This window comes from Tupaia chinensis, unplaced genomic scaffold (assembly GCF_000334495.1).
Source record: "Tupaia chinensis unplaced genomic scaffold, TupChi_1.0 Scaffold000602_1, whole genome shotgun sequence".
In the NCBI taxonomy this organism is placed as follows: domain Eukaryota; kingdom Metazoa; phylum Chordata; class Mammalia; order Scandentia; family Tupaiidae; genus Tupaia; species Tupaia belangeri.
The window spans coordinates 139,712-150,635 of record NW_006160120.1 but is presented as its reverse complement, the minus strand read 5'-3'; the positions used below and the strand labels follow the sequence as shown (position 1 = coordinate 150,635).

Genomic DNA, 10,924 nt, shown 5'->3' with positions numbered 1-10,924 from the left:
CACGGGGTCGAGGGAAAGGGTCAAGATTCTCGCCCACTGGCCATCCTCTCCGGGCAGGGCCCTAGCCCGGGAGGCGAGGCTTCCCGGCCTTACTCTCCCGCATCACCCCTCAGTGCACGAGAACGCCCCGCCCCGCCGGAGACTCAGTCTTTGCATCTGCGAAATGGGCGCAAGGGTGCAGCGGGGTGGGCTGTGGTCGCCCAAGCTGGGGAAGTGGCCCACTTGTTCAATCCCTGGTCACCTCTTCTCGCAGAGTGAAGGCGCCAGACCCCGCACCCCATTGTCTGGTGGTCCCCGGAACTCATGGAGGAGAACGAGGTGGAGAGTAGTAGCGATGCAGCCCCTCGGCCTGGCCAACCAGAGGAGCCCTCTGAGAGTGGCCTGGGTGTGGGCACCTCGGAAGCCGTGTCCGCCGATAGCAGCGACGCCGCAGCAGTTCCAGGACCAGTGGAGGCTGACGACTTGGGGCAAGCCTGGTCCCGTGGCAGCCACTCTCTGGTATGGAGCTGGTTGGCGTGGGTGGAGGCAGGGACCGTGGGTAGCCGATCCTGGCAGTCAAGAGGTAGCAGCAAGCCGGGCTTGTTCGCAGCCAATATTTGTCACTTGTGGCTGTCTGAGAGCCAGAGCCCTGCCTGCCCCGCCCCTTACCCGTAGCATGGATTTTCACCTTGCACCGTACCTTGTAAGGCAGACCACTTTTTTCCACCTTTCAGTTAAAAGGAAACCAAGGCATACAGTGCAGACAGCCAGGATCGAGTTCTAAGCTGTGGCCTCACCTACAGCCTAGACAGGAACTGAGAGACCGAGAGAGAAGGCTGGGGGCGCAGAGGGGGGCTCCCTACCGCTAGCTCTTTTGTTGGAGGCTGAATTATTAGTAGAAAGTCTTCATTCCCTTAAAAATCTAGTTCACAGTAGCCATGTGGAACCTTATCCTGAAGGCCCGTGGCTTCTTCTGCCGCTAGCTCTTTTGTTGGAGGCTGAATTATTAGTAGAAAGTCTTCATTCCCTTAAAAATCTAGTTCACAGTAGCCATGTGGAACCTTATCCTGAAGGCCCGTGGCTTCTTCTGCCGCTAGCTCTTTTGTTGGAGGCTGAATTATTAGTAGAAAGTCTTCATTCCCTTAAAAATCTAGTTCACAGTAGCCATGTGGAACCTTATCCTGAAGGCCCGTGGCTTCTTCTGCCGCTAGCTCTTTTGTTGGAGGCTGAATTATTAGTAGAAAGTCTTCATTCCCTTAAAAATCTAGTTCACCGCCAGGATCGAGTTCTAAGCTGTGGCCTCACCTACAGCCTGCTGTACCACCCACTGCCCTCACACTGTAAGAGGCAGGTGTCTTTGTTCAAGTCTTGTCCCTGCCTCTAATTCACTAGGAGACCTGCTGAGCCTCAGTCTTCCTGGCTGTACACTGGAGCAGGAGTAGCTGCTTCCAGTCGTGCTGGGCTGTGAGCACCCAGACTTGCTCCTGGAAGCACTTTGTAAACTTCCTCCTGACTACGCTTCTGAGCAAGCTATCCAACTTCTGTCTCAGTTCACTCACCTGTAAGTGGGGATGATAGAAATACCTGCCTCGGGAGAGTTTTCATGAGGATTGAATGAGTGAATGTATGCAAAGCAGTTACGACAGTGCTCAGCACACAGTAAGCGCTTTGTATTACTGCATTACTATCTGCAAGGTAGTGATTGTGTTCACGGCTTCACTTCATAGAGGTACACAGCAATAGCCCTCTCTTTGGGGGTCCAGGGATTTCATTCATTCAGCAGGGCCGGGCCCACCACATGCCCAGCATGTGATCCAGCTGGGGGGACTGCAGGCGCCATGGCAGGTGTGACAGGCCTTTGTGGGGGCTGCAATCTCCATGGCGGATGCTCTGATGCCCAGTGAGCAGTAGTGTGATGGGGGCACCGCACTGAGGATGAGGAGGTCCTTACTGAGGAGGTACCAGCTAAGTGGTGGTGAGGAGCTGGGTCAGAATTCGCTGTAGGGAGATGCTGGAGAGTTTCAGGCAAAGGGAAAGATGGATGCACGAGTCCAGTGAAAATAGCTCCACCCGACTGTGGGGTGGGACTGGAGGGCCATCCCTCATGCTGGAGCCAAGAACCCTGGGACTTTCTGGGGGGGACTCCGACTAGATGGCTTCACCCACTGGACCTCGGTGGGCCCAAGAGTGTGGGTGGTTCCACTCCCTGTGACTTTGGGCCAGAGAGCACTGTCTAGCATGTGGGAATTGGCGGGCTGCCCTTCCCTGCCCCACCCCATCCCTGGTTCCCTAAATCCTTCCCTCCTGTTTTCCACCCCACAGGAGGAGGTATCTGAAAGCAGCTCGAGCACAGACCCACTGCCTCACGGCTACCTCCCTGATTCTTCTTCTGTGTCCCGTGGGCCAGAGGCAGGGGTGACAGGTGGGCCCCAAGCACTGGTGCACTCCAGTGCACTCCCAGACCCCAACATGCTGGTGTCTGACTGCACGGCTTCCTCCTCGGACCTAGGATCGGCCATCGACAAGATCATCGAGTCCACCATCGGGCCCGACCTCATCCAGAGTGAGTTAGGCAGAGGGTGGCCAGGGCTTCCCCTCAGAGGGCTTCCTTCAGTCTGGCAGCCAGCGGGTACACTCCGGCATGGGAACGCAGAGAGGTGACCTCACTGCGTCTGATGTGTGGGGAGGGAGCAGTCATCCCATCTTGTAGTGGTGGATGGCATGAGACTTCTGAGACAATGCAGTAAGGTTCTGACGTGTGACAAGCTCTGAGTAAAGATAGAAACAGTTCCCGCTCGCTTTGTAGCGGTACCAGTCTGAACTTCACCTACGGTAGCTCAGCTTCCATCCCTGTCAGTCCAGGTGTGGCATCTGGGGCACAGAGATGTAAAATAACTTACCTGCTGTCACCAGCAAGCAGAGGATGGCTTTGGGCCATGAGCTCAGCCTGATTCCAGAGCTCATCAGCTCAGAAAGCATTGGGGTAGTCTGGGAAGCCAACCCCAAGAAGGTGGGCCAAGAGCTGGGCCTTGCCTTGAAGGAAGATTGAAGAGGAAGGAGGAGAATTTCAGGCATCAGGGTCCAAGCCCAGGCAGCTGGGGTGGCCATGGCTAACTATGACTGTGGGTCAGCTGTCACCTACCCCAGGCCAACCCCCAGCCCTGCAAGGGGAGGCAGGCGAGGCTCTGAGGGGAGGTGCAGCTGTTTTACAGTTGTAGGTAAACCAGGAGTGTGGGCTGGCCCCCCCATAGGCCAGAGTGGGGGCTTTGGTGTGGGCTGGAGCTGGCAATACCTTCAGGAGGTGTGACCTGTCCTTCATCTGCCCAGGCTGTATCACTGTGACCAGTGCTGAAGATGGCGGGGCTGAGACCACACGGTACCTGATCCTGCAGGGCCCAGACGATGGTAAGACCCCAGGCACTACCCCAGCAAGAGGGGACATAGGAGAGGACAGGTTCTGTCATAAACCCCTGCGTGATCTCGGCAGGTTAGCCATTGCCCTGGGCCTCAGTTTCTCTCTGGCAAGGTGACCTCTGGTGGGGAATTTGGTTCTGGGACCCCCTAGGCTTCCCTGGGAGGGACAACTGGAGCTCATGGCCAGTCCAGCTCCACCTAACATTTCTTCCAATCCCTTTACCTACCCCAGGTGCCCCCATGACATCACCAATGTCCAGTTCCACCCTGGCCCACAGCTTGGCAGCCATCGAGGCCCTGGCTGATGGCCCTACATCCACATCCACATGTCTGGGGCCACCTGGGGAGGTGCAGGGTGGGCCCAGCTCCCCGGTGCAGCCACCCCCAGCTTCTGGTGCTGAGGAGCCGGACCTGCAGAGCCTGGAGGCCATGATGGAGGTGGTGGTGGTGCAGCAGTTCAAGTGCAAGATGTGCCAGTACCGGAGCAGCACCAAGGCCACACTACTGCGCCACATGCGAGAGCGGCACTTCCGCCCAGGTGAGTCAGAGAGCCTCCAGCTGGGACTGCGTGGTGGGGGTGGGGAGCTGGGAACAGACATGCAGGCCTGTCTTACTTACCCCTCCAGCAGCAGCAGCTGGTAAGAAGGTACGTCAGCGGAAGTGGGGCACCTTGACCAAGACCCAGGAGGAAGAGGGACCAGAGGAGGAGGAGGAGGAAGATGACATCATAGATGCCGGTGCCATTGACGACCTAGAGGGTAGGCTACTGTGGTTCCTAGACCTGCTACCCCAACCTTTTTATTTTAATTTGTCAGAGGGCATGAGCATTTGCCAGAGAGACTTAGATGGAGAAGGAGAAAGCACTCCCTCTTGGGGTGTGGTCACTCTGCAATCCTTTCTCTACCTTGTCGGGATTTGGGGCACACACACACACACACACACAGCATGTTTTTCATCTCTTTTTTTAAAAAAAATTATTTACTTAATTTCATTTGTTATTATTATTTTGGAGAGGCTTTTGCTATAGGGCGTGTGCACTCGCCAGAAAAACAGAGAGAGACAGAAAGCGAGAAATCACCCCCAAGGGGGGATGGCCACACCACAATCCCTTCTCCTCCATTCTCCTCTCAGGATCTTGGGCACACACGCACATGCACCTGGCATGAGTTTAAGCCACTGGGTCCGGGACTTGAACTGCAGTCAACTACATAGGAGTCCAGCGACATAGCCATTATGCCAATTGCTGGTTCCGATTTGTTATTATTATTTTTTAATTTGACCAGAGAGAGAAAGAGAGAGAGGGAGAAAGAGAATGTAAGGAAGCAAGCCGCAAGGTCCAGGACTTGCATTGCGTTCTGCCATGTGAAAATCTAGCACCTCTAACCACCACGCCACCTGCCAGCCCATGCAGTGTGTTTTTCCAAGCTGCTAGGGCTGGGATTGAAACCACACAGTCAACTGTGAGGAATACAGCTCCCTTGCCTTCCAGGCTGGAAGTGATGTATTTCACTTACCTAATGTATTTTTCTTTTGAGAGGATTTTGCTATAGGACATGTGCACTCGCCACAAAGAGGAAGACAGTGAGACAGAAAATGAGAAATCACCCCCCAGGGGGGATGGCCATGCCACAATCCCTTCTTCTTTATTCTCCTCTGGGGATCTTGGGCACGCATGCACACGTGCCTGGTGTGAATTTAAGCCACCAGGTCTGGGACTCAAACCACAGTCAACTACTTGGGAGTATAGCGACATAGCCATTACGCCAACTGCTGTCCCTCTAAAGTATCTTAAATAGCATCATTTCCATATACAATTGTTACTAAAAGAAAAATGTTATTAGTTTTTTTTTTTTTTTCTATTTTCACATGTACTTGCTGGAGAGACAGACAGAAAGAGGGAAAGCAAGGGATGGTCATGCTGCAATCCCTTTTCTGTTCTCTCAGGATTTGGGGCACACATGCACATGTCCCTTAAACCACATGATCTAGGACTCAAACCACAAAGTCAGCCACATGGGTTTCAGCTGCCTTATAACCAGCATGTTACCTGGCTGGCCCAGTTATTTCCTTTTTGCATACTAGTTTTTTGAAATCCAATTAGCTGTTAACAAGGGCAGTAAGATATCTTTGAGGAAGAGGTACCTTTTTCTCATTCACGTTAGCCACACAGGCTAATGGTTGGAGCCAGGAAAGGTACAGAGAGGACTGCCGGGGCTCAGGAGGGACACCCAGCCAGCCAGGCACCAGGAGGGCTTTCTAGAGAGAGCATCATCACCAATGGGCTTGGAGGAATAGACAGGAGTGGGGAAGTGGGCCTCTTCTCAGAGGAGCTGCTCAGGATCAGAGGTGAAAGGGTGGGTCCAGTCATTGACCACCTTCTTTTAACGTCCCAACAGAGGACAGCGACTATAATCCAGCTGAAGATGAGCCCCGGGGCCGGCAGCTGCGTCTCCAGCGCCCTACCCCAAGTACTCCAAGACCCCGAAGGAGACCTGGCCGGCCCCGGAAACTGCCTCGCCTAGAGACCTCAGACCTCCTAGATGGTGAGACTTGGTCATGGGAGAGTCCTGGTGAGTGGGTCACTGGGTAGCCTCCTTCTGTAGGCTTTCAGAGAGGCCTGGGGACTGAATGTGCTGTCAAAGAAGCAGCCTCTAACCAGAGTGACCTGCAGGCCTCCTTATAAAGGAGAACGCCTCCTAGGCAAAAGTGTGGGAAACCTTCACTTAAGAAACTATTATCTTGGGGCCGGCAGGTGGCATGGTAAAGGGTGTTGGACTTTCACATGGCCGACATTGGTTCGAGTCCCAGACCTGGAGGCTTGCTTTCTCACTTTCCTTCTCTCTTTCTCTCTCTCTCTCTCTCTCTCTCTCTCTCTCTCTGTGTGTGTATCTATCTGGAAATAGTAAAAGATTATAAAAATAAATAAAGTTAAATAAAAATAATTCTTTTAAAAGAAGAAAGAAACTATATCTTTATGAAAATGCTTTTTAATGTAAACTGTCATAACTAGGGGAAAATTTTTTTTTGGTGCTATAGAGCATGTACACTCAAAGAGAGAGAAAAAGGAAAAGGGAGAGATTACTCTCTGTGGAGACGGCCACACCACAGTCCCTTCTCTACCCTCCTCTAAGGATGTTGGGCGTGCACGTGCACTGGCATGTTTCTCAAGCCGTCAGGTCTGAGACTCAAACTGCGAAGTCTGCCATGTGGGATCCAGCCATCTTAATCACCACTGGCTGCCCTGTTTGTATCATTTGAAAAAAATGTATTTTTAAAAAATTTGCCGGGGAATGTATGTGCTTGCCAGAGAGTGAGGAGGTGGGGTGGGAAGAGGGAAAAAGCACCACCCCCCTAGCAGGGCATGGCCACACCACAATCCCTTCTCCTCCATTTCTCTATTCTGTCAGGATTTGGAGCACGCACGCACATGCTTCTCAGCATGTTTTAAAGCCCACAGGGGGACCAGCAGTTGGCATAATGGCTATGTTGCTGGACTCCCATGTAGTTGACCATGGTTTGAGTCCTGGACTCAGTGGTTAATCTTACACTGGGCGTGTGTGAGTGCGTGCCCAAGATCCTGAGAGGAAAATGGAGGAGAAGAGATTGTGGTGTGGCCATCCTGCCTGGGGGGTGATTTCTCGCTTTCTGTCTGTATGTCTCTCTCTGTCTTTGTGGCGAGCGTACACGCCCTGTAGCAAAAACTTCTCCAAAAAAAAAAAAGAACCCCAGGGCCCAGATTCAAGCTACTCACTTGGCCTTGTGAGATCTGGAACTCAGCCTCAACTACCAGACTCTGGAGCTGGCACCTGTATCTTTATTTTTCTTTTTTAAATTTTTTTATGAAAAAGAGAGTACCAGTTAGGGAGAGAGAGATGGGGCAGGGTGAATTTTTTTTTTTTTAAGGTTTTTGCTATAGAGCACTTGCACTAGCTGGAGAGAGACAGAGAGGGAAAGTAAGAAATCACTCTCTTGGGATTTTGGGCGCACACATACATGGCATGATTTTTAAGCCGCTGGGTCTAGGACTCAAACTATGGTCAGTCATATAGGAATCTAATCTTTTTTTTTTTTTTTAAAGAGAGATTTTTGCTATAGGGTACATGCATTCACCAGGGAGATAGAAAAGAAAGCAAGAAATGGGGGGGGAGGGGGGAGATGGCCACGCCACATCCCTTCTCCTCTTCAGATCTTGGGCACACGTGCACATGCTCCTGCCATAAGTTTTAAGTCACTGGGTCTAAGACTCAAACCACAATTGCCACATAACCATTACTCCATTTGCTGGTCCCAGAGTCCTGAGTCTTAACCACCACGCTACCTGCTGGCCCCATCTGTATCTTTTTCTCTCTCTTTTTTTTAAGAGACGTTTTTGCTATAGGGCATGTGTGCTTGCTCAAGAGAAAGAGAGACAGAAAGCAAGAAATCGCCCCCCGCCCCTGGAGTGGGGGTGGCCGTGCTGCAATCCCTTCTCCATTCTCCTCTCAGGATTTGGGGACACGCAGTCACATGAACCTGGTGTGAGTTTCAAGCCAATAGGTCTGGGATTCGAACTGCTGTTGACTACGCAGCGACATAACTATTATGCTATCTGCTGGTCCCCACTCTACCTATATCATCTTTAATAATAATAAAATACATACATATGTATGTATAATTACCATTGATGTTTTGAAGAGGAAGCATTCAGATCCTTCAGACTTCAAAAGGTTTGCAAGCGTGTGCAATGAAGTCTTACACTCCCTCCCCTCAACCCTCCAGCTTAGTCTCAAGGGAGGCACAGTGCCCCTGACCATGCACCGTCTGTTCATCCTGCCGGATATGCCCATCAGTATCTGTGACTGGCAGGTGTAAGTTTGGCTGGTCCCAGCCACCTGTCCACGTGTGTCCTGGTATGTCTGTGGCTGATTGGAGACTGGTATATCTGTGCAGGTGTGGAAGGAGAGCCTCTAGTGAGTTCCCAGAGTGGACAGAACCCTCCAGAGCCACAGGATTCCGAGGTCCCCAGCTCCTCAGGCCCAGGCCACCTGGTGGCCCCAGACAAGGCCAGCAGGATTGCCCTGGAACCTGGGGTGAGTCAGTCAGATGCAGAGAATGCAGCACCCTCCTGTCAGGACGAGCCCGCTGCCCCACCCCGCCGCCGTGGTCGCCCCTCCAGGCGCTTCCTGGGCAAGAAGTACCGCAAGTATGTGGAACAGTGGTGGGGGCATCCCCTGGGCCCCTGGCCGAGCCAGACCTCTCCCCAACACCCTCCTGGCAGGTATTATTATAAGTCACCCAAGCCGCTTCTGAGGCCCTTCCTATGCCGCATCTGCGGTTCCCGCTTCCTGTCCCACGAGGACCTGCGCTTCCATGTCAACTCCCACGAGGCTGGCGACCCCCAGCTCTTCAAGTGCCTGCAGTGCAGCTACCGCTCCCGTCGCTGGTCCTCGCTCAAGGTGCGTAATAGGAAGGTGGGCGTGGGAAGGTGGCACTGAGAGGGAGCGGAGTTACCCAGGTATTCTGGGGCAGCCTCTCGACTAACTGCAGGGCATGTCAGCTGCTTACATGATGAGGAATGCCTGTTAGCTCTTCGGAGCCTGCTGGAATGTGCGAAGGGGTGGGAAGGGCCACCACCGTGGGCTTGAAGGTTGCCCCGTGCATGATAGCATCACATTTTCAAGGGTGCTTTTTGCATTGAGGACATCACAGATTTGCTTTTCACCACCAGAGACTGGCAGATGGCAGTAGAACTGGTTCATCTGTTTATGTGAGGCTTTCAACAGATGGCAGTAACATGTCTCAACCCCAAGGTGCCAGGCAGGCCTATAACAACCCTGAGCCTATCTCTTATCCTAGACCTGGATTACTTTATCCTTACACAGCCCAGCAGAACCTAGGTTTCCACAGTTGCATTTCACCAACCCCGGACACTGCAGATTGGTCTGACCAGTGGCCTCTGGGCCAGTGTAGGCAGGGGTGCTCCAGGCAGGGGTGGTCAGAGCCCCTTTGCTTTCTTGCAGGGCTTCCTTCTACACTGACTGGGACCTATAACCTAGAGGCTGTGCTCCGGGCACTACACTGCGTGGAGTGCATGGCATATTGGGAAGTGCTCAGCTGTGGGGCTAAGGACTCGCCTGGGTGTAGATCCAAGCTCTGCCTGAAGGGTGGTGCCTTCACCCTGAGACTCAGTTTCCTCCTCTGTCAAGTACTGAGCCAGCCAGGGCCTGGCCAGAGTGAGCGTTCCCGGTGGGGACAGTCTTTAGTCTTCCTGGGTTTTGACCCCTCTAGCAGGGCCTGCTGTCTGGCTCCCTTGTGCTGTGAGCCTTCTCCTGCAGCAGCCCTAGGGCAGTGGCACAGACGGGACAGGGCGGGGCCGGGAGGAACGAGCCATAGCCCCCTGTTCCTGGTCTCTCACAGGAACACATGTTCAACCACGTGGGCAGCAAGCCCTACAAGTGTGACGAGTGCAGCTACACCAGCGTCTACCGGAAGGACGTCACCCGCCACGCAGCCGTGCACAGCCGGGACCGGTCAGTGGGTGTGGGTGGGCTGTGGCAGGGAAGGCCAGGCGGGTGTGGAAGTGGGGGCCCTAGATGATCTCCTATTTCCCCAGCACCTGCTCTGGGCCAGCCCCATTCTTGGCACATCATACAGCTGTGATGAGGAGGGCAAGGTGATTCGTCACCACTGGGCCCAGAACAGGGCTTGTAGCAGGGCCATGAGGGCCCCAGTCAAGTCCCAATTCTGTCTCTGCCCTGTTGCAAGCCTTAGTTTCGCCTCTGTAAAATGGGGATAGCTGTTGTGTGGGTGGCTGAGTGTAGGTGTGTCATCTGGGGTGCCTCATAGCCTTTACCCCGTGAGCTCCAGGTGGGAGTGCCCTGCCCTAAGAGGCGGGCTAGGCAGGGAGTTGGGCTGCTCGGGGCTGGGGCTGGTCTGAGGGAGGGACTCGGGTATGCCTGTGGAAGCTGTGGTCTAACTCCTGGGCTTTTCTCCCCAGGAAGAAAAGACCAGATCCGGTGAGTCTGGGGGCCCAACCTGGGAAGGGAGCCCACCTGGGGTGCCTATAGAGGTGGGGCTCAGGAGGTGAGGGCTCCTCTTCCCTCTGCCTTCTCTATCTGGCCTCTCTTTGTACTCTCCAGACCCCAAAGCTGAGCTCCTTCCCCTGCCCTGTGTGTGGCCGCGTGTATCCCATGCAGAAGAGACTCACGCAGCACATGAAAACACATAGCACTGAGAAGCCCCACATGTGTGACAAGGTGGGTGGGGCCACCCTGGGGCTGGGCTGGGAGTGGGGCAAGGGCCTTCCCTGGGCATGTCCCATCTAATCCACCCACCCCTCACAGTGCGGGAAGTCCTTTAAGAAGCGCTACACCTTTAAGATGCATCTGCTCACGCACATCCAGGCCGTGGCCAACCGCAGGTACAGCCCCTGGGGAGGCCTTGGGTGGGAACACCCATTAGCCCCGCGCTGAGCTCTCGTTGCTTTGACCGCCTCCAGGTTCAAGTGTGAGTTCTGTGAGTTTGTTTGTGAGGACAAGAAGGCACTGCTGAA

The 10,924-nt window shown here is 53.8% G+C and overlaps 1 protein-coding gene across 1 annotated transcript in view; it reads left to right on the top strand.

Moving 5' to 3' along the window:
* Window positions 1–469: 469 nt before the first annotated feature.
* Window positions 470–10,924, top strand: part of ZNF335 (zinc finger protein 335) — a gene marked incomplete in the record, with an annotated part of 18,834 nt that continues 8,379 nt past the window's right edge. The window contains 13 exon segments of the mRNA XM_027775732.1: window positions 470–498; window positions 2,302–2,542; window positions 3,307–3,384; window positions 3,626–3,931; window positions 4,020–4,151; window positions 5,790–5,936; window positions 8,323–8,575; window positions 8,651–8,828; window positions 9,790–9,902; window positions 10,370–10,388; window positions 10,512–10,628; window positions 10,716–10,792; window positions 10,871–10,924. Of these exon segments, the coding sequence (XP_027631533.1) occupies window positions 2,449–2,542; window positions 3,307–3,384; window positions 3,626–3,931; window positions 4,020–4,151; window positions 5,790–5,936; window positions 8,323–8,575; window positions 8,651–8,828; window positions 9,790–9,902; window positions 10,370–10,388; window positions 10,512–10,628; window positions 10,716–10,792; window positions 10,871–10,924 (1,568 nt within the window).